Raw genomic sequence first — 23,777 nt, forward strand, 5'->3', positions numbered from 1 at the left:
TGACCGAGACACGTCTCCGGTCAATAACCAATAGCGGAACCTGGATGCTCATATTGGCTCCTACATATTCTACAAAGATCTTTATCGGTCAGACTGCATAACAATATACGTTGTTCCCTTTGTCATCGGTATGTTACTTGCCCGAGATTCGATCATCGGTATCTCAATACCTAATTCAATCTCGTTACCGGCAAGTCTCTTTACTCGTTCCGTAATACATCATCCCGCAACTAACTTATTAGTTGCAATGCTTGCAAGGCATGAGTGATGTGCATTACCGAGAGGACCCAGAGATACCTCTCTGACAATCGGAGTGACAAGTCCTAATCTCGAAATACGCCAACCCAACAAATACCTTCGGAAACACCTGTAGAGCACCTTTATAATCACCCAGTTACGTTGTGACGTTTGGTAGCACACAAAGTATTCCTCCGGTAAACGGGAGTTGCATAATCTCATAGTCATAGGAACATATATAAGTTATGAAGAAAGCAATAGCAACAAACTAAATGATCAAGTGCTAAGCTAATGGAATGGGTCAAGTCAATCACATCATTCTCCTAATGATGTGATCCCGTTGACCAAATAACAACTCATGTCTATGGTTAGGAAACATAACCATCTTTGATCAACGAGCTAGTCAAGTAGAGGCATACTAGTGACACTCTGTTTGTCTATGTATTCACACATGTATTATGTTTCCGGTTAATACAATTCTAGCATGAATAATAAACATTTATCATGATACAAGGAAATAAATAATAACTTTATTATTGCCTCCATGGCATATTTCCTTCAATGCCCACAACTCCTTTGTGTTCTACTCGTGCATATAACATCTACGCATAAATCTGGCTCTGATGCCACTGTTGGGGAACGCAGTAATTTCAAAAAAATTCCTACGCATACGCAAGATCTATCATGGTGATGCATAGCAACGAGAGGGAAAGAGTGTTGTCCACGTACCCTCGTAGACCGTAAGCGGAAGCGTTATGACAGCGCGGTTGATGTAGTCGTACGTCTTCACGATCCGACTGATCCTAGTACCGAAAGTACGACACCTCCGCGATCTGCACATGTTTGGCTCAGTGACGTCCCACGAACTCTCGATCCAGCTGAGTGTTGAGGGAGAGCTTCGTCAGCACGACGGCGTGATGACGGTGATGATGAAGCTACCGGCGCAGGGCTTCGCCTAAGCACTACAACGATATGACCGAGGTGGATTATGGTGGAGGGTGGCACTGCACACGGCTAAGGGATCAATGATCAACTTGTGTGTCCTAGGGTGCCCCCTACCCCCGTATATAAAGGAGCAAGGGGGAGGTCGGCCGACCCTTGGAGGCGCACCAAGGAGGGGAGGAGTCCTCCTCCTAGTAGGAGTAGGACTCGCCCTTTCCTAGTCCAACTAGGAGGAGGAAGGGGGAAGGAAGGAGAGGGCGAGAAGAGAAGGAAAGGGGGGCGCCGCCCCCTGATGACCCACAAGTATAGGGGATCGCAACAGTTTTCGAGGGTAGAGTACTCAACCCAAATTTATTGATTCGACACAAGGGAGCCAAAGAATATTCTCAAGTATTAGCAGCTGAGTTGTCAATTCAACCACACCTGGAAACTTAATATCTGCAGCAAAGTATTTAGTATCAAAGTAATATGACAGTAGTGGTAACGGTAGAAAAGGTAATGATAGCAAAAGTAATGTTTTTGGTATTTTGTAGTGATGATAGCAATAGCAGCAGAAAAGTAAATAGGCGAAGAACAATATATGGAAAGCTCGTAGGCAATGAATCAGTGATAGAGAATTATGCCGGATGTGGTTCATCATGTAACAGTCATAACCTAGGGTGACACAGAACTAGCTCCAATTCATCAATGTAATGTAGGCATGTATTCCGAATATAGTCATTCGTGCTTATGGAAAAGAACTTGCATGACATCTTTTGTCCTACCCTCCCGTGGCAGCGGGGTCCTTGCGGAAACTAAGGGATATTAAGGCCTCCTATTAATAGAGTACCGGACCAAAGCATTAACACATAGTGAATACATGAACTCCTCAAACTACGGTCTTCACCGGTAAGTATCCTGATTATTGTCACTTCGGGGTTAACAGATCATAACACATAATAGGTGATTATAGACTTGCAAGATAGGATCAAGAACTCTCGTATATTGATGAAAACATAATAGGTTCAGATCTGAAATCATGGCACTCGGGCCCTAGTGACAAGCATTAAGCATAGCAAAGTCATAGCAACGTCAATCTCAGAACATAGTGGATACTAGGGATCAAACCCTAACAAAACTAACTCGATTACATGATGAATCTCATCCAACCCATCACCGTCCAGCAAGCCTACGATGGAATTACTCACGCACGGCGGTGAGCATCATGAAATTGGTAATGGAGGAAGGTTGATGATGACGATGGCGTCGGATTCCCCTCTCCGGAGCCTCGAACGGACTCCAAATCCGCCCTCTCGAGAGGTTTTAGGGCTTGGCGGTGGCTCTGTATCGTAAAACGCGATGAATCCTTCTCTCTGATTTTTTTCTCCCCGAAAGCAAATATATAGAGTTGGAGTTGAGGTCGGAGGAGCTCTAGGGGGCCCACGAGGTAGGGGCGCGCCCCCACCCTCGTGGCTAGGGTGTGGGCCCCCTGGTCTTCATCTTTTGCAAGGATTTTTTATTATTTCCGAAAATATGTTCCGTGAAGTTTCAGGTCATTCCGAGAACTTTTGTTTCTGCACATAAATAACACCATGGCAATTCTGCTGAAAACAACGTCAGTCCGGGTTAGTTCCATTCAAATCATGCAAGTTAGAGTGCAAAACAAGGGCAAAAGTGTTTGGAAAAGTAGATATGACGGAGACGTATCACCCCCTTCCCTAGTCCAATTCGGACTAGAGGGGGAGGGGCGCGCGGCCCTGCCTTGGCTGGCCCTCTCTCTCTCTCTGCACTAAGGCCCATGTTGGCCCATTAGTCCCCCCGAGGGTTTCGATAACCCCTCGGCACTCCGATAATTATCCGGTGACCCCCGGAACTCATCCGGTGTCAGAATATAGTCATCCAATATATCAATCTTTATTCCTCGACCATTTCAAGACTCCTCGTCATGTCCGTGATCATATCCGGGACTCTGAACTATCTTCGGTACATCAAAACACATAAACTCATAATACCGATCGTCACCGAACGTTAAGCGTGCGGACCCTACGGGTTCGAGAACTATGTAGACATGACCGAGACATGTCTCCGGTCAATAACCAAGAGCGGAAGCTGGATGTTCATATTGGCTCCCACATATTCTACGATGATCTTTATCAGTCAAACCGCATAACGATATATGTTGTTCCCTTTGTCATCGGTATATTACTTGCCCGAGGTTCAATCGTCAGTATCTCAATACCTAGTTCAATCTCGTTACCGGCAAGTCTCTTTACTCGTTCCGTAATGCATCATCCCGTAACTAACTCATTAGTCACATTGCTTGCAAGGCTTATAGTGATGTGCATTACCGAGAGGGCCCAGAGATACCTCTCCGATACTCGAAGTGACAAATCCTAATCTTGATCTATGCCAACTCAACAAACACCATTAGAGACACCTATAGAGCATCTTTATAGTCACCCAGTTAGGTTGTGACGTTTGATAGCACACTAAGTGTTCCTCTGGTATTCGGGAGTTGCATGATCTCATAGTCATAGGAACATGTATAAGTTATGGAGAAAGCAATATCAACAAACTAAACGATCATCGTGCTAAGCTAACGGATGGGTCAAGTCAATCACATCATTCTCTAATGATGTGATCCCGTTAATCAAATGACGACTCATGTCTATGGTTAGGAAACATAACCATCATTGATTCAAAGAGCTAGTCAAGTAGAGGCATACTAGTGACACTGTTTGTCTGTGTATTCACACATGTACTAAGTTTCCGGTTAATACAATTCTAGCATGAATAATAAACATTTATCATGATATAAGAAAATATGAATAATAACTTTATTATTGCCTCTAGGTCATATTTCCTTCAGCACATTTGAGCGAAAATCGACGCCTCTATCGCTCAGGCACTTACTAGAAAATATTGATAGCCATAACCCCCCTTAGCCCGTGAGGATTTTCCAAGCCCATTTGGTCATGATGCACCAATTCATAATTTTGGTATTGATAACTCTGAGGCCCCCGACTTCTTTGGGGGAGCATGTGTGTTCCCAATTAACCATGCGATAGTTTTGCCTCCTGTTCTTTTGCCCAAAAAAATCTCGACCTCACTTTGATTTCTGAATAGCCCTTTCTGCCCGCCGTTCAAATCAACTCTTCATTTATGTGCAAATTGTCAAACAATGTAGTTCAAATAATTAAGTTGTTACCCCAGGAATATTTTGCAAAATGATGTACTTATCATCTTAGATAATATATTTATTCATTTTATAGACGACATTTTTCATATTATTTTAGAACAGTATAGGTCACATTGTTTTATAACTATGGATGTTTGATATAATGTGCATTAGTCCAGATGTCGTGCAAGCTTACTAGTAAATATAGAATAGACTCGGATTCACTACAAAAGACACAAGATAGATCATCTACACGTCTACGCTTAGCCATATTATCTCGAGGGCTTATTACATGTACATATGCATATTTGGAGGAACATTAAATTTTCAAGTACAAACTTTCAGATCAGATGGAATCCCATCAAAATTAACCATTTTATAAAAGTAACTAGACAAGAAGCTTCCAGCTTCCACAAAGGGATATCTCTATCTTCAGACAATTTCATAGAATTCAATAAGGCTAGTAAATCAAACAATTTAGTCATAAGAAAGTTATCAACACATCTTCTAAAAGTCAGTTTTTTTTGAAAGCAACATGGGTTTATTACTCAACGTGCAGGCAAGTCGCCCATAACACAGTCGCCCATTTGGGTGGGTACATCAGTTTCCCACTGCATGCAGTGGGCCGGTTCACACAAATGACCAAGTCTAGCCAGTTCATGAGTGACAGAATTCGCGCTATGACGACAAACAGAGATATCAAAGTGAGAGAACCATAGCTTCAATTGGTATTTCATGTCCTCGATCACAGCTGCGTACACCGAAGAGTCCACCCTGTGTAGATCCAACGCCTCACCCAGTAGCTGCGAGTTGGCCTCAAACTCAACTCGAACCATATCGAGCTCTGCTTCTATATTGATCGCATGTGACATAGCTACAGCTTCAGCAGCAAAGGCATCATTTACATTGTCGCTTCTCCTTGCCCGGGCACATATCAGGTTGCCCTCGTTTTCTCTTACCGCAACTCCCCACCCGGCATGATGCTAACCAGGCACAAAGGATCCGTCCAAATTTATCTTGTACTCGGAATCCCTCGGAGGACACCATCTCTCCGGGTTATCCTTGATAGCTGCTCTCCCAAAGATATGCTGATACTCAAGAACATTGCTCCTGGTTCACCTCGCCACTTCTTCCGTCGCAAGAGGCAGTTCTCCCTCTATGAGTTTATTCCTGTTTGACCACCACAACCACCAAAAGGTGAGCACATGTAGCCGCTTTTTTTCATCGAGACCCCAAAGATAATCTATCATCACATGCACGGACGTGATAGTCTCCAGCTCCATAGTTCCTTCTCCATGGCTAGGTCCCTCCACACTTCCTTTGTCGCCTTACATTTTATGAACAGATGTGCTCCGTCCTCCTCAGCCTTACCACAGAACAAGCATTTCGTGTCGGCTATTGGGATTCCATTGTGTGCTACATTGGTGCGAAGGGCGAGGGAATCATGCTTAAGCCTCCACGTGAACATTTGGATGTTTTTTGGGCACGACAGTTTCCAAAGGCGCTTCCAGGAGTCATCCTTAGCAGTGTCCAGATTACTAGGGTTTGAGTCACTTCCCCCACCCCAGCATTATGCATATGTAGCTCAAGCTACCGCTGGCGCTTGTAAGCACTCTTGACAGAGTGGGCACCCTTGGGATCATAATGCCATGCAATGAAATCTTGGACCCCATCCCGTAGTAGTATTTGAAGGATATGTTTGATGTCATCCGCCCAGAAGGTGTCTCGCACCAATTGCTCATCCCACTGTCCGGTAGTTGGATCAATTAGATCACAGACTCGCTCCAGCAGGTTCTGCCCTTTGGGGGTCAAGACTCGTCGTGACCAGGGCCGAGGTATCCACGGATCAGACCAAATCTTCACTTGAGTACCATCACCAATCCTCCAAATGTACCCTTCCCAGAAAAGATGCAACCCATGGAGTAGGCTGCACCAGGAATACAAAATGACGTCCCTAGGAGCAGCATCAAGAAGCTAGCCGTTCGGAAAATACCGAGCTTGCAGTATTTTAGCACAGAGAGAGTCTGGATGTTGAATGAGCCGCCAAATCTACCTGGATAGCAAGGCTATGTTGAAGTCATGCATGTCGTGGAACCCTAAAACCCCCTGTGCTTTTGGCTTAATGAGCGTTTTCCAGCCGATCCAGTAGATGGTATAATCTCTTACCAATGAGCTGAGTTTTTCACAGAAGGATTTTGTTAGGTAGAAACAAGACATAGCAAAGGTGCGGATAGCCTAAGCAACCGTCGTGACCAGAGTTTCTTTACCAACCTTCGCAATGAGCCTTTCCTTCCAACCATACACTCGGCCTGCCATAGCACCTTTGACGAAAGCAAAAGCCTTCCTTCTTGATTTACCAACATGAACAGGCAGACCCAGGTACTTCTCGTTCCAAGACTCACTCTGGATTTGCAGGGCATCCTTGACAGCCGTTTTGGCCGCCACTCCAGTGTTATGGCTAAACATTATTGCTGACTTCTCGAGGTTGATGCACTGCCCCGAGTAGTCCTCGTAGAGATCCAGTAAACGATGCAGCTCTTGGGCCTCAGATTGTTTGGCTTTCAACAGTAGGACTGAGTCGTCAGCGAAGAGTAGGTGCGACACCATTGGTGCTTGTGGATAGATCTTGACCCCAGTGATCTTTCCCGCCTCTTCCGCATCATGAAGCAGGGCTGACAATCCCTATGCACAGATGACGAACAGGTACGGCGAGGCTGGATCCCCTTGTCTGAGACCTCGGGAGGGAGAAAACTGTTCGGTTAAAACGCCATTGACATTGATCTGATACCTTACCGAGCAAACACAGTGCATGACCAAGTCTATCCAACGAGTGCTCAACCCAGTTTAGTCAACATTGCCCTCAAGAACTCCCACTCAACCCTGTCATATGCCTTGCTCATATCCGCTTTCACTGCTTCTATGCCCTCCTTCCCTTTCTTTTTGTCAGTAGGTAGTGCAACATTTCGTAAGCCACCAACACATTGTCGGTTATCATCCTACCAGGGACAAAAGCGCTCTGATTCAAGGAGATAATGTCCGGGAGCACTAGTTTGAGGCGGTTGGCAATAACCTTGGAAAGTAGCTTGTAAATCACGTTGCAGAGGCTTATCGGTCGTAGGTCCTTGATTCGGTTGGGATTCTTGACCTTGGGAATGAGAACCACAACCGTGTCATTCCACCCTGGCGGCATAGCTCCTTCGTTCAGCACCGCAATCACCTCATCTACCACTTTGTCCCCCATGAAATGCCAATGCTTCTTGTAGACGATCGAGGGAATTCTGTCAGGACCCGGGGCCTTTAGATCACCAATGTGGTCGAGCGCCGCCTTCACCTCTTCCTGTGTGACCTCCACTTCCAGGATTGCTCTCATTGCAGGAGTCACACGGGGTTGAACCTTATTGATGAGTTCTGGCAGACAATTGTAACACCCCGGATGTACTTACCATATTTGTAACTCCGACTCTGCCATTTTCGGCTTAAGTTATGAGATTCATGGTTGGGTTTTTGTCTTTGTTTTGCATTTTGTTCATGTCATGCATTTAATATCATGTCATCATGTGCATCGCATTTGCATACGTGTTCGTCTCATGCATCCGAGCATTTCCCCGTTGTCTGTTTCGCAATCCGACACTCCTACGTGCACCAGTGTCCCCTTTTGTCTCTTTTCGTGAGAGGGTGTTAGGGCATGTACAATGGTTGATAAGATAGTCTTATCTTAAGTTTTGCATGTAAATTAGATATGACAAAAAAACATGTCTACAATGGGTCATCTCTTAGCCTTATCTTTAATAATTAGTTGTTCCTAAAAACATGGTGAGACAAATTGTGCTAAGAGATCATCTCTTGTCTTTTCTTAAATAAGATAAGAAAAGCCTTCTCTTATGATTTCTCTCTCCTCCACCTCATCATTTATCCTACGTGGCACTCTTAAGATAGAACCATTGTACATGCCCTTAAACGTTCTCGGAATGGACCAGATTTGCCAAGTGGCCTTGGTACACCACCGGTAGACTGCCTGTCAAATTTCATGCCATTTGGAGTCCATTTGATACTCAAACGGTTAACCGGGTAACCGGAAAGGCCTCTTGTGTGTTGCAGCCCAACACCCCTCCAAAACGGCCCAATAACCCATCCAAACCTCTTCCATGTCCTCCGCCGTCGGATCACGATCGCGTGGGTGAAAACTACACCTCATTTGGACACTCCTACCTCCACTTAGGTATAAATATGTGCACCCCTCCAAATTTCGCACTCCAAAACCCTAGCAACCGCTCCCCTCACCGCCGGACATGTCCGCCGCCCGCCGAACGTCTTCGCGCCGCTGCTCCGCATCAATGGCTGCATGACACCTGTCCCGCGCGTCTCCCCCGCCGCCGCAGCCTGCCGGGCCCAGGGCAGGCCTGCCCGGCCCGCGCGCCTCCGCCCCGCCGCCCGCTCCTGGCATCGCCCGCCTCCACCGCGCACCTGCACCGTGCGCCGCCGCCGCCGCCTCTTCGCTCCGGCCAGCGTCTAGCCGCCGTCCTCTTCGTCGGGCCCCGCCACCGCGTCGACCCCCGCCGCTCCCCGCGCGCCGCGCCGGACCCACGGAGCCTCTGCCCCGTCGCCTCTCCGGCTCACCGCCGGCCGGATCTGGCGAGATCCGGCCCGGAGGAGCTCGCCGACCCTCTTCCTCCCTCGCTGGTGTCGAATCCCGGCCATCCTCGTTTCCTGCGAAGAACCCTAGATCTGTTCACCCGAGGTCGATTTTTTCAGTAAGTCCTATCCCTCCCTCACATTTTAATGCTCTGTGCTTCATGTCATTACTCCATGACCATAGCTCCGTTTCATGCACATGATATATCAAAATGTTCACCGTGAGATGCTCTTCATTTCATTTCATTGTGATATGCTTGTTTGAGTCCATCTTGATGCCCAAATCATTGATGCAAGAGTGCTATAAAATGTTTGCTCCTGTTACTTAGCAGATTATGGGGATTTGTTATTTTTGTCACATTTGTTGTGTGCTGCATATGAACATGAGCTGTACATGTGTTTTGATCTATGCCATGCCGTCTTTACAGGGGTGCTTTCCTTTTTGTGATATTTTTGGTGACTAATACAAGCATGCAAAGTAGCCTTCGTGATATTGCTGATTTCAGGGACTTAGGTTTTTGCTAAGTCCTTTTCCTGCTATTATTTTTATGCCATGTAAACATGATGCTACAGAGTGATCCATGCTAGTTTTGAGTATCTTCATTAAGGGTGTTTTGGACATATGGTTATGGTCTATCAATCCATGCCCCTGTTTGAAATTATGGAGTGCCCTAACATGTCTCAATCTTGCTCTACTTTTGCTATAAAATGTTCCTGGCAGATTGTTTACATGTTAATCAATTTTGCCATGGTTGTTGTAGTTGATCCATGCATGCTATGAACTTGCGCTTGCCATGGTTAGCTTCATGAACATGTCATATTGCTGTTGATATGCTTAGTTTGTCATTCACTGCCTTGTGGTGAGTGATTTTAGCTCACAAAGATGCCTTCATAATTCTGTTTATGCCATGCTCAGTTTTCTGCCAAGTCTGAATCTGTTTATAAAACTTGATGTGTTTACATGGGTGCCATCATATCTTCTGTGCCTTTTTGGCTCATGATCAGTAAGGGACTTTTGTTCTATGCATTTAGTACATTCATGCCATGCCTTTGTTTGCTATTATACGTTCCTGTAGCTTGTTATTTGCTAGCTCTAGACATGGCTTCCTAGTGTTATTCCTGGCATGTTAGCGTTTTCACCAAGTCTGTGAAGCTGATATCTTTTGCATTTTTGCCATGCTTGTTTGAACCCGCTCTGGTGTGATTTAGCCATAGCTCAGTGTTCATGTTTTGTTAAGCATCTTGAGTAGATCACTTCCATGTGCTTTGTTGCTATGTTGGAGTGCAGTAGCTTAGTTTCATGTTGCATTCTAGATGGCATCGTGCTGTTAATCGCAGAATTGTGCCATTCTTGTTTTGCTTGCCATTTGCAAACCGTGCATCCGATTCTGGTGATCTTTATATCGATTTCAACCGAAATCATCTCATCTTTCCAGAGGCACACTTGGTTTGCCAAGTTGATGCCTGGTTCAATCTTTCCCTTTCGAAGCACGCATATGCATTGCATATCACATCTCGCATATCATGCCATGTTTTGCATCATGTTTCTTGCGCATTGCATCGTGGTTGATTGTTGTTTCCTTTGCTTGTGTTCTTGCCTTGGGTGGAGCCGGGAGACGAGTACATGATTGAGGACCCTGTTGAGAATGCTTACGAGGATCAAGCTTTCGTCAACTCTGAGAACTTTGTAGGCAAGATGACCGTACCCTCGAAATCACTTCTATCTTTGCTTGCTAGTTGTTCGCTCTATTGTTATGCCGCGATACCTACCACTTGCTATATCATGCCTCCTATATTTCCATGTTAAGCATCTAACCCACCTTTCCTAGCAAACTGTTGTTTGGCCATGTTACCGCTTTGCTCAGCCCCTCTTATAGCGTTGCTAGTTGCAGGTGAAGTTGGAGTTTGTTCCTTGTTGGAACATGGATATTGTTGGGATATCATTATTATATCTTGTTTACTTTAATGCATCTATATACTTGGTAAAGGGTGGAAGGCTCGGCCTTATGCCTGGTGTTTTGTTCCACTCTTGCCGCCCCAGTTTCCGTCATACCGGTGTTATGTTCCTTGATTTTGCGTTCCTTACGCGGTTGGGTGTTATGGGAACCCCTTGACAGTTCGCCTTGAATAAAACTCCTCCAGAAATGCCCAACCTTGGTTTTACCATTTGCCACCTAAACCTTTTTCCCTTGGGTTTCGTGGACTCAAGGGTCATCTTTAATTTAAACCCCCGGGCCAGTGCTTCTCTAAGTGTTGGTCCAACCTGAGCGATGTCCGGCGCCCCCTGGGCAACCAGGGTCTATGCCAACCTGACGTCTGGCTCATCCGGTGTGCCCTGAGAACGAGATATGTGCAGCTCCTATCGGGATTTGTTGGCACATTCGGGCGGCTTTGCTAGTCTTGTTTTACCATTGTCGAAATATCTCGTAATCGGGATTCTGAGTCTGATCGGGTATTCCTGGGAGAAGGATTATCCTTCGTTGACCGTGAGAGCTTGTGATGGGCTAAGTTGGGACACCCCTGCAGGGATTTGGACTTTCGAAAGTCGTGCCTACGGTTATGGGCAGATGGGAATTTGTTAATATCCGGTTGTAGAGAACTTGACACATAACTTAATTAAAATGAACCAACCGTGTGTGTAGCCGTGATGGTCTCTTTTCAGCGGAGTCCGGGAAGAGAACACGGTCTCGTGTTATGCTTGTATGTAAGTAGCTTCAGGATCACTTCTTGATCACTTTTAGCTTCTCGACTGTGCTTTGCTTCTCTTCTCCCTCTCTTTTGCGTAAGTTAGCCACCATATATGCTAGTGCTTGCTGCAGCTACACCTCACTACCCCTTTCTTACCTTAATCTTAAATAGTCTTGATCGCGAGGGTGTGAGATTGCTGAGTCCCCGTGACTCACAGATACTTCCAAACAGATGCAGATGCCGATGATGCCAGTGCAGGGGACGCTACCGAACTCTAGTGGGAGTTCGACGAGGATTCGTGACGTTACTATGTTTCTTTTCCGGATGATCAGTAGAGGAGCCCAGTTGGGGCGATCGGGGATCTAGCATTTGGGGTTGTCTTTCTTTATTTTGGTACCGTAGTCGGACCTTGATTGTATTCTGGATGATGTATGTTATATTTATGTATTGTGTAAAGTGGCGATTGTAAGCCAACTCTTTATCCGTTTCTTATTCAGTACATGGGATGTGTAAAGAGTACCCCTCTTGCGACATGCCTACCATACGGTTATGCCTCTAAGTCGTGCCCTGACACGTGGGAGATATAGCCGCATCGTGGGTGTTACAACGGTTGACACCCGCGGAAGTGAAGAGATCCTAAAAAAACGAACAACCATTGTTAGTCAACTCCTCCCCTTCCTTCACCTCCGAGCCATCCTCCCTTCTAAGCTTCTTAATCCGGTTAGCCTTCCTCTTAGCTGAAGCAACGGCCATGAAATATTTTGTGCTTTTGTTCCCATCCTGTAGCCACGTGACATGGGAATATTGTTTAGCTTTGGTGTTTTTCTTGTCCTCCAACTCCTCAACAAGACATCTCAGCCGAGCCTCCCCCCTAACCTTTGCCGCTGAAACCGGCGCCCGCATGCATGTTTCCAACTCACGTCGGGCTTTCCTCAGTCTCCCCTCTAACTCTCCCACCACCTCTCTGCTCCACTTCCTCATCCTCCTAGCCACATTAGTCATTGCAGTAGCGACATCACCTCTCTCCTTCAGGCATCCCTCCTCCCAAGATCCCTGAATCTCATCACTGCACCCCTCCTCTTGCAGCCACCAAGCCTCGAAGAGGAACCCCTGATCACCTCCACTCGCCATTCTGGGCACGCCTTGTGTATTAACAATTACCGGTCTGTGGTCGGAATGTCGAGGGGCCCCGTTGATCACATTGAATTCAGGGAACCACTCGCACCATTTTGCATTGGCTGTTGCCCTATCAAGACGTTCACAAATGTACATGTCCACCTCCTTGCTGTGGTTTCTCCACGTGAATTTATCTCCTTCATAACCAATGTCACATAACTCACACGCCTCCAAAGCTCCCCTAAAGTTATCCATAAACCTCTGAGGGCGGACAACTCCTCCCATCTTCTCATCCCTGGTTAAAATCTCATTAAAGTCTCCAAGGCACAACCAAGGACGAACATTTTGGTGTTGCTGCCCAAGGATCCACACCATCTTCCAAGTTTCCACTTTCCGCTCTAGTTCAGATTTACCATACACCCTCGTGAGTCTCCATATCCTCCCATCCTCCTCTGTTACATCCACATCCATATGCGCCTCCCATAAGATCTTAATGAAATGCTTAAGCCCCTCTTCCAAAAAAGAGCTACTCCTCTACTCGGACCTACAGGATTCCAAGCCACCATGTTCGCCAACCCAACAACCATCGAAACTTCTCCAACTCCTTCTCCGTCAATTTCGTCTCCGCCAAAAACAACACGTCGGGCTCCTCCACCCCACCCCCCCACTCAAGGGGGCTACGAACTGCCGGGCCGTTCCCGAGTCCCTGGCGGTTCCAACCGATAAGTTTCATTGGTCCCGGCGGGGCTGCTCCAATAGCCCGGCCGATATCATGTCAGTGGCACTCACACCCAGTTTGTCAGACGCTAGCACATCTTCCTGTGTCTTCTCATCTACCTTCCCCTTCTTTCCCAACTTATCTTCTTCATCTTCCATTCTACCCCTCTTCCCGTCCAGCTCCGTAGTCACCGTCTGCTTGCTCGCCACAGCAGTCCTATCCCTCACCTTCTTTCTGTATTTCTTCCCTCCTGCTGCCTTTTCTTTTTCTCCTACGCCGCTAGAGACCTCCAGCCATCCACCCTTATTCTCAGGGACCATAGCCACCGTGCTCGGATTGCTTGGTGCCACAGTGCCCACCACATCTTGGCCTGTAGGATTTGCTTGCTGCCGCTTTGCACCTGCACCAAGTTCCAGCTTCTTGGGGTTGCCCTGCCCCCAGAGAGCTTTGTCATTTTTGACCAAGCTAGTGACCTCATCATCCTTCCCCGACCTGCCTGTGCCACCTCCGCTGGAATCACTCTTCCTCCATGAAGGACTCTCACTCCCACTTCCTGACCTCCCTTCTGATCGGCTGTCCCACTCGAGCTTCTACCTCCAGACCTCCAAGCTCTCTCATCCACCAGCCTCTGCACTGACCCATGCCGGCCCGCAGCCATCGTCCCAACTGTGATCGTTCTCCCTTCTTAACCTTTTTATCACAGTCTTTTTCCCCATGGTCGATAATCCCACACGTGTAGCAGAAGTCTGGCAAGAATTCGTATTCAAGTCTGCACCAATCTCTATCCTCCTCCTCCCCACTCTCCATCGCAACCTTCCCTTTGCCATGTTTATCCACCCCTTCATCCTCTCCGGCTAGAGTAAACCCCCTCATAATCGGTTTATCAATCTGCATCCTGATCTTAATTCTTAGAAATCTGCCAATTGCGACTCCATCTACCCCCGTGTCCGCCTCCACAAACTCACCAATGATGTTACCAATATCCTCTGCTGAAGTTCATCATACCAAGGGGAAGGTTGTAAACCCTAACCCAAATTGGGATATTGTCATGGGCATAATCCTCTGGCCTCTTACTCGGCACGTAGTCCTCCACCGCCATAATTTCTTTGTCAAACATCCATAGTCCATCTTCAATCGCCTTCCGCTTACCCGACTCCTGGTGAAACGTGATAAGGAACTGATTCGCTCCAATCTCCTTGCAGTCAATTCCCTTGACCGGGCACCAAACCCTGCCTAGAGAGAGGCAGATCGCATCTGGGTGCGCTAATCTCTCGGACATGACCTTACCCACCGCCTGCATCATCGACTCCTTCCCGCTCTCCCTGGATGACAGCCGCACCTTGACACCCTTCCTCTCTTCCTCCGAAAGTTGCAGGCCCTTCAGCAACCCCGCGACTCCTTCCACCGCCATGGCTCCGCTCCCCTTACCGCCCCAACCCCGCCTAGAAACAGGTGTTTTACGACCGCGCGCCCTAGGGAAACATGCAGAAGGTTTTGGTGGAAGGTTTGAGGATCAGGTGAGGCGCAGATCGCAGGGACGAGGAACCCCGATGGGACTAGACGGTGGCGGAGCGAAGAGAACCCTAGGCACCGATCGCGATCGCCCTCGGGATCGCCTCCGGAATTTCGAGACAAAAACGCCAACGTCACCAGAGCGGGACGGACTCGCAGTGGTTTTTCTCTAAAAGTCAGTTTTAAAACAGAACAATTCCAAACTTGGGCAATTGATGCATCCCGTTGTTGACAAATGGAAAATTGATCCCAGAATTGGGTTTTAAGAGAATAGTTTCCCAAAATTAGGGTTTTCTTGTATAATAATTAATATATGAAATTGTTTTCTGTAAACTAGTTACACACATTCAGTTCAGAGATGCAGATTAGAGCTGAGGGATTTAGTCTAACATTTGGTGTCAGAGAGAGCGATTTGGTTTCTATAGCATTTGGTGTCAGAACTGAATCTTGAAAGCACAAAGAAACAACAGCGGTTCACGCATCAGTACGCGCCGAGCTATCTCCTAGATTATCAGTGGCGTACGCAACGAGATGCGATGCGATGAGCTTCTTGGCACCAACTTGCGCAAATTGATGCCCGATTCTAGCTACGGTTGCCGAGGTAGGAGGAGCTCCTCCGCTCCGACCTTCATGCTGGCCGTTGCCGCGACGAGCTTCACCATCTTGGCCGTGCCGTCGAGGACGGCGATCTCGACGATGAATGCGCCGCACACGGGGCGGTGGTCGGAGAACTTGGACTCCCCGCGGACGTACGCCACCTGCACGATCCCGTCGCCGCGCCAAAGGATCCGGTCGCACCACGCCGGCGTCCTCCGCTTCGTCTTCTTCTTCGACGCCGCGCCGTCGTCGTCCTCGCCGACGTAGTAGCTGTCGGAGTTCCACGAGTACTTGTACGTCGGCGCGAAGGTGATGACGCCCTCGCTCCACCCGCGGAACACCCCGCCCTCCCTCTCCGTCTTGAGCTGATCCTTCTCGAACAGCGCCGCCCAGTCGCCGGCATCCACCAGCTTCTTCGCCTCCGCGTAGCTCAGCGCGATCCGGTAATTCAGGTCGCCGAGCCAGATCACGCGACTGCACAAACCGAATTGCTCGAGATTAATGGCAGAATCCGGATGCAAGAATCGAATCACTGGTGATGAGAGACTTGACGTACTCGTGGTCGAGGATTCGTTCCGGGATGCGCCGGCCGGAGCGCTTGCAGACGCGGCGGAACTGGGTGTTCTTGAGGATCTCGACGACGTCGGAGTTGCGGCGGAGCTCGTCGCCGTCCTTCTCGCCAGAGGCGAGGTGGCTGCACACGAAGCACAGGGACGTCTGGTGCAGCGACATGCTCACGGAGATGCACCCTTTGTTGCCAAGGCGGCCCATGATGCCGCGGCCGACGCAGCTGAGCCGGACGTGGCCGATGTGCGCCACCAGCTCCCGCCGCGCCCACACCGTTGCGAAGAGACCCACCATCTGCTTGCACGCCACCAGGCAGTACCTCCTCTGCAGGTTCGCCGCCGCCGGCCGCAGCAACAGCGTGGCGTCGGACGCCATGGACGATGCCTCCCCACCGCCGTCCACGACGACGTCCATGTCCTCCTCGTCTGACGTCGTCGTGTCGCCCTCGACAGCATACCGGCGCCGGTTTTTGCTGCTGCCACAGCGCATCATCAGGCAGGACGACGACGATTTGGAGTACGGCCGGCGCCGGGGCGGCCTCTCCGCGGGGCAAGTGCACGACTTGAGCCGGCGGCCGCGGGTGATGGCGGCGCGGCGAACCTCTCTGGGGGAGGACCCGTTCTTGTGAAACAGCGATGGGTCGAGCGGGCTGGAGCTCGCCGTGTGGAGTGCCGAAGCGGGAGAGGCGGACTGGCTGAAGGACCGGCTAGCCGGCGGCGACGACGAAGTCCGGTTGAGCGCCTGGTTGATGAGCGCGAGCCATCTCGACGCCGGCTCGTTGTCCTCGATCACAAGCACGTTCCCGGCGTTGAGAGGGACGACCTCTTGGAATCTGCATCACCATTGCAGCATATTAAGCTTTCGGGTAACTGAGATTAACTGCACTTGATACTGATGGTACTACTAAAGCAATCTTGCCATGTATCCGGTGCAAATTCTGTGAAACTGAAACTTCAAAATTCTTGAAACAAAATCTATGAAATTGGTTCTTCTCATTTCTCAGAATATTTCACATTTTCCATTGTTTAAAACTTTAAATGTGTCTACTTGTTATCTGAAATTTGTGAAGCAAAAAATTCAGAGGCAGCAACTGGTGTTGTTAGTTGAAACATTGCTTTCAGAAGAATAGGACCTTTCAAGCAAAAGAACCCCACAAGAAAACATGCCAATAATTTGCATAATACACACAGTTCAACAACAGGAGATGTGATGAAATTGTTTGTGGTGCAGAGGAACTGAAAGTGGCAATGTCTTCGTCTACGCAAACACGCAGAGCTCGTGTGTGTGTTAATGAATTGACAATGATGTGGCCCTAAATCAAAGCTGTCCAAGTCCGATGCTGTTCTCCATCTGACAAGAGATAGAAGATTGTGCAAAATTATGATATCTTGTAACATACCCTAGAACATAAATATCTGAATGGTCATCAGAAGGCAGCAAGTCATTCAGATTCAGCTCCATATCTGGAGTCTTTCCGGCGACGTTCCATGTTGCTGCAAATACCCTGTGAAACACAGACCACCGAAGGAGGAAAACTATCTGAATTTGATCGATCACGCATAAATACTAACTTATTTGCGGCGTGAAGTGTGCTAATTGCTTAAACTTGGTATATAAAAACTCGTGAGTGTACCTAAAAGACTCAATATGCGTGCTGGTTGATGCAGGAGAACTGAAATTGCTGAATTTCAGGCTTGTACTTTTGAAGAAGGATGAAGATGATGCTGACGGCGAAGCCACGGGTGAGTGATCTGGTCTCTCTTTCAAATCAACTGAAAAAAAATGCAAACACCGATTTACTTTAGCACCTTCACACAAAATTAGCATTTTGGATTGTTTTTTAGTCTTAACCAAATATGAACTTTGCATGATAACCATGCCCCAGGTCAGGCTTCAACTTTCCACATCACACATGGGAATGGGTTGTTCTTATCATGAATTACAGAAGAGAGAAACACGGTGACTTTGCTTCATCAAAAAATGTAATAATGTTCTAAACTTGAGAACCTACCTGTAGTGTTCATAGAGAGCTCAGCACCGTGTCTCGATGAAGAATTCCTACCCTTCATAGTAGGAGTCCTTCCAAAGGGAGACTGAAGAAGGAGAAGAACTAAATCGAGTGATAATTATCTGGTTTGATGGAACTTGCAGCAAGGGATGAGAATAGACGTTACCTTCTTCCTCCTGTTGGTTTTCTGGTCCATTTTCTGAGCCCAGCTTCTTCTTCCAGCATCAAATGAATGGCTCTTGTGCCAAAGCAATTACTTAGCAGCTAGGAGACCTAATCTAATTCCTGAAAAAGTGTTCCAAGAATAAGTCAGGCAGATGGAAGTTTCCTTATTTCCATGGTGAAAACAATCCAAGGCTTGTTGTTCTGAAACACAGCCACCAAAAGTTGTTCAAAGCCAAACTAAGAAACAGGACAAGCAACAACTGTCCAGGAGTATACTATTTAAATAGGACCAACCTATCAGAAAAGAAAGGAACAACCAAGGACTGATTTCAAAAAGGAAAACCCATTCCCTCGAATACCAAATATATTGGTAATTATTTGAGCATTCATAGACAAAACACCAAATGGAACAATCATACAAAATTGGTGTCGCGGTCGCGCAGACGATAGCAAAGCATGTGTGCCCCACTTATAAGAAGGAAGAATCTATACCTTGAAAGAAAGAAAGATGTTTATTTGAATAAAAATAAAAAAATAGGTGTCCTAGTCTTCTTTGATGCAATCAATTCAATGGATTAGTAGAAGTTGACCTGAAGAAACTTTAAAGCAGCCATTGGAAGTTCCAACTGGGGCGATGCTAGTGCTGCTGCCACGGTCACGGCACAAAAACAAGAAGTTTCAGAAAATTTCAACAAACCAATGATAACGAAAGGAAACCGCAGAAAGTAAACTCCTCAAAACAATGTGATATGGACATGACATGACTACCCGTGGAATTCACATTTGTTAGCACACTAGCAATCATGTTGTAACAACCTGCATCCTGATTCCTCGCAAGAACTAAACCGCCGTTGCAAAGAAACTCTGATCATATATTTGGAATGGCAACCAAACGTATGAAGCCAAAAGGCCTAGCTACAAATGGAAAAAGAATTCCTTGAGACAAGATATCGCCTTTTTTTCGTCGAGAGAAGGGAAGTGTGTATGTGTGTAATAGGTCTTGTAAATTATGTTGGCAAGCTCAAGGTATAGAAGGCGATGGAGGTTGACCAGCCTTTTCCAAGTAATTAGGAAAAGTTCCAAATTGAATAGATTAACCAGCTCAAACCAAAGCTGTCATGAAACAGCATAGAGCTGTGTTTAACAGCTCTTTGGAACCATCCAGCAAGTGGTAAGGTGAGGCAGGCTCTAGGAACTGTAATAAACATAAAAATTGAAACTTTTGAGAAAAAAAATGTTAGATAGTACAAGTGTACAACAGGAACAAACAAACGAGGCTGCACTTTTTATTTGGTGTAATTGTCTGTCCAATTACACGCCAAAACCAAGAAGGGGGGAGGAGACCACACTGATTCCCCGAGGCGGCCGTTTTGGCCTTGGAAGCGTCCAAAGCAGAGGGTGGTCGATCGATGCCCCCAAGAGAACATAGACCATAGTAAAGTATTCATAGAAAAATGGGTGAATTGCAGCATGCAGGAAGAGTTCAAAATGACAAGCGCGGATACCAAACCACAATTACTAATGATCAAGTTCGATTCTCCATGGGATACAGCAGGAGTATAGATGAGAACCGGATCAACATCACGGGACAAATCATACAAATCAAACAGAAGAAAAGAGGGAGAGGCTAGCCATGGCGGAGGAGGAAGAAAAGAGGAGAAACCTTGGTGAATGAATGAACGGCGATGACTCTCGTTCCATGGAATGGAATGGAATGGAAGCGCGCGGCGGGAGAGATGCCAAATGGACGCGGCCTAATAATACTACTAGCTAGTAGGAGAAAGAGCAGGAGAAAACGTACGTTACTATTTTTGCGACGCGGTGGTGGCAGTCTGAGAAACCGCCGGCCGGCTGCCCGGCTGTGCGTCACCGGTGCGTCCTTCTCGTGGTTGCCTTTGCCTGAGGCTGCCGGCGCAGACGTGCGGTTGACGAGGAACGGGAGGAAATGGTGGGGAGTGGGGGGACGTGGGGGAGGGGCGGCGGTTGGTCAGGTCAGATGAGGTCAAACCCAAACGGAGCCGTGGGAGGAAGAAGGGGGGCATTCCCTGTTACCCGCGCCGCGCGCGTCGCCTTTTCCCCATGTTTCTGGAGGTGGAGGAGTAATTTGTCGCCGCGCGTCTTCTCTTCTCTTCTCGGTTCCGTTCCACCGTAAAAATTTGCAAATTTTAGGTGTGGTCAGACACCAGATCTTGTTACTACCTTTTTTCTTTGCGGGAAAGATCTTGTTACTACTACAAAGACTTGTACTCCAAACGTACTAGTAGTGTTTGGTCTTACGTATTATCGTGGTGTAGCTGTAGATGCATGTTCAAGACAGAGTCAAACATTCTCAGACCATTTTGGCCTCTTCTTTTTTGGGCGAATAGTCAAAATCACATGACTGTTTTTACACGTTCTTGGTTCAGAAAACCCCTAGTCTGACCTGTGTTCCATCTAGTACTAGGGCCGGAATTTCATAGAAATTCTAGAGGATAGAATTCTCATACGATTTTTCCCTTAAGAGTCATTTGGTTCATAGAATGGATTCCTATTCCTATATAGGATTGGTTCCCATCCACCATATTTCATAGGAAAATAAAAATGAGCCTAAACTTAATGAAAAAAGTCCTTTGGTGTGAACCAAATGACATCTCGTTTCCTATTCCTACTCATAGGATTTGAAAATACATGTCATCTCATTTCCTACAAATTTTCTATTCCTATGATAATTCTATCCTATGAACCAAAAAAGGCCTAGGTCTTTTGTAACCGCATGGATTTTAGACAAAAAGTTTACATTGGTAATATGTGTGAAACAACAAATCCCGCAAACTGGAGTATCATACTATAGCAATATGAAAGCATCTAAGCCGGACTTAGAAAATCCATCCTTAAACGTCCGCAGATGCGTATCTGTCTGTGTCCGTATTGAGCCCATATATGTCCATGTGTATAGTCATGCTCCTCATTTTCTTTCTTATACGTCCGATCAAAATGCATGTGATTGATGTAGATGAAAAGAGAAAAAGAAATGAAATAATAAAGGAAAATGTGGTACGAGATGGGCCGAGGTGGACTGCCCAGACACGTCTGTGAGCCCGCATATTCTCTTCATATTTGATCTCAATAGAAGGGTTTACGGACACCCCGAATGTATAGAAATAATATGAAAGGTCTGATTGGATCAATTTTTTTTTCTTCTCTCATGTTTAATCATTGACTGGACGTGTCCGCGAACGTTTCAGAAGGATTTGAGAGGACTGGTTTAAGTTTTTTTCCTGGTCTAGAGGGACTAGTAACTTTTTTTTTGGCGGGTGGTTAGTAAGTAACTTTTTCTCATATAGGCGGCACCAGCATTGAATCTGGAAGCACGTACTGGGTAGCTACTTGCATGTTGATCGATGGACCACTTTGACTTCTTGCTTGGGATGGTGGATCATGGACCGCATCTCGCGTTCCTACTACCAAAACGTGCAGCCGTGTCCGGCCCGGCCCGGATCATGTCACCGTGCTGTCGTGTCGATGCCATGCATCATCACATATATTCCCTTCTGCTCATCCCATACCTTCCCAGCGATTACACTGATAATATTATCAAGTCGTTCCCTTAATTATTTGTTGGACGACCTATATTCTACTACTGTCTTCCAATAACCAAAGACTCGAAGTAGGTAAACATGGTAGGCATGCATGAAGTAGGCCATGCTCAGTGGATAAAGAGAAGAGGAAAAAAAAGTTTGGACTAATTGGTTGCACTAATCAAAGTACTGGGACTTGCATCAATGCACTCTTTAGATGCTTAGGTTTACTTATTTTGACAAAGAGCTATCTTGGATTAGGTTGCAACTTTTTTTTATTGAACATATGATATTTTTTTCTTTTACAAGCACAAGTCAAACACACATAGATAACCCGTTTGATGGCTAGAAGGCCGGTGAGAGTGAGCCGTTCAACCAATCAGGGATTAAATCTCATGTTTGTCATTAAGCTTTCACAATAATGTGGGTTATTCTTTCAGTGGAAGGCAATGTTTCTGTGGCAGTGAGACATTCGTGGTAACTTCATCAATTTTAAAATCCGCAACGCCAACTCTTGTATGTGTGTATTACTATCGTCTTCCATTTTCCGAATATTAGAAGTAGGTAACTAGATGTGTATGCATGAAGAAGGCCATGCAATGACAAAAAGGAAGAGGCAAAGGAGTTTCGACGAACTTCCCAAGATGCCCAAGATGACAAGCTCCTCCAGAAAAATTACAGTTATCCAGGTTGAGTACTCTTAACATTGAAGATGGTGTTGTTACCAAGAACCATGTGTAGCTCCATGATGATGGCTTTCCTCTCTTCCCCCCTCCCTCCCCTCGGTCTAGCGATCGCGGCGGTGGCCTGCTTTGTTCGCTCCCCTTCCTTCTTCTCGTCTCCCCCCTCTTGGTCGACGCCATCCCCTCCCCCCTCCCCGCAGTCTGCTGATCCCCAGTGTCCTCCTTCTACGTGCCTGGGCGGTGCCCTCTCGGCCAATCGCTTCTGGGCGCTCAACGGGAGTGGCTCGGAGTCGGAGGACGACGTCGACGCCTCCTTGGATCTGCCTCTGCCTCCCTTGTCGGTGTTGTTGGCTAAGGTGAGGAAATTTGCCTTGGGCGGTCGTGGCAGTGCGATGCCGTCGCCGGCGGCGGAAGTTGGCTGGTCCGTCGTGACGCAATGTGGTCGTAGATCTGGTATGCGCGATTGGCTGCCGATGTCCTCCCCTGACCTGGGTTGCCTGGGTGTGCCTTTGTTGGGTCCGTCGTCCCTCCCTCCCTCTCCGGCTGCGGCCTCTCCTCCATCCCCAGATCTGCCGTTGGGGCGACACACTGGGGCGATGGGGGCTAGTTCTTCATCGCCGATTGTGGTCGGCGGGTCGACGGCGGCACAGTCTATGGTGGGCGAAACCCTAGGGGCGAATGCCTCGCTGGTGTTGGTGCCGGATGTGGGCCGGGGTGCGGCCCTGGCACCTCTTGGGCCTAGGGCCGGGCTGGCTGTGGACCCGTTCTCTGCGTCGGATTTTCCTCCTCTTGTCTCTCTTGGGTCGGGTTTATCGCGTGGGCCTTCTGTCGGGCCTGCCTACCAGTCCATATCGATCCAGCCTATCAGCCCACGGGTGCAGGGATATACATGGTTAAGGAAGGGCTCCCATGACCCTGATCTAGGGTTTCCGGCTCCCCATTCAGATGTGTGTCGTTATCCTTTCCGCATCCATTGTCTTGTGATATCCCATCCTCCTCCTCCCTTCTCGCTCTCCTTTGTTGTGGCTCTCACCATGGACAAGTCTCGGGCTTCCTCTTCGAAGGCTTTGTCCGGTAGTAAGCATGGCCATGAGGGCTCGTCGGAGGCGGGTCGCTCCCCACATCTGTAGTATGAGGCGACACTGAGAGCGCTTCTCGCGAGTAGGTGGAGCGCGACCGGGCGGCGTGGGCGGTGGGG

At 47.5% G+C, this 23,777-nt stretch overlaps 1 protein-coding gene across 2 annotated transcripts; it reads right to left on the minus strand.

Annotated features, from left to right (window-relative positions):
* Window positions 1-15,295: 15,295 nt before the first annotated feature.
* LOC123086413 (type I inositol polyphosphate 5-phosphatase 10) lies at window positions 15,296-20,290 on the minus strand. 2 transcript variants are annotated; one of them, XM_044508178.1, is made up of 7 exons: window positions 20,141-20,290; window positions 18,341-18,459; window positions 18,178-18,259; window positions 17,800-17,938; window positions 17,566-17,670; window positions 16,156-16,998; window positions 15,296-16,073 (listed from the first exon to the last, which is right to left on the minus strand). In XM_044508178.1, exons 2-7 carry the CDS (start codon window positions 18,368-18,370, stop codon window positions 15,590-15,592), a joined length of 1,683 nt encoding a protein of 560 aa, XP_044364113.1. In that variant the 5' UTR covers window positions 18,371-18,459; window positions 20,141-20,290; the 3' UTR covers window positions 15,296-15,589. The 2 variants fall into 2 exon arrangements, with proteins under 2 accessions (XP_044364113.1, XP_044364112.1); XM_044508177.1 differs by lacking the exon at window positions 20,141-20,290 and adding an exon at window positions 20,003-20,129.
* Between the last annotated feature and the right edge of the window lie 3,487 nt (window positions 20,291-23,777).

The sequence above is a fragment of the Triticum aestivum genome, chromosome 4A, assembly GCF_018294505.1.
Source record: "Triticum aestivum cultivar Chinese Spring chromosome 4A, IWGSC CS RefSeq v2.1, whole genome shotgun sequence".
Classification (NCBI taxonomy): Eukaryota; Viridiplantae; Streptophyta; class Magnoliopsida; order Poales; family Poaceae; genus Triticum; species Triticum aestivum.

What these genes read in the sequence shown, in the direction of transcription:
- LOC123086413 (XM_044508178.1), bottom strand. Translation starts at nt 18,370, where the DNA reads ATGGACCAGAAAACCAACAGGAGGAAGAAG. An exon ending in AAACCAACAGGAGGAAGAAG is followed by an intron (nt 18,260 to 18,340) that starts GTAACGTCTATT and finishes CTCCTTCTTCAG; the next exon opens with TCTCCCTTTGGAAGGACTCC. An exon ending in ACGCATATTGAGTCTTTTAG is followed by an intron (nt 17,671 to 17,799) that starts GTACACTCACGA and finishes TGTGTTTCACAG; the next exon opens with GGTATTTGCAGCAACATGGA.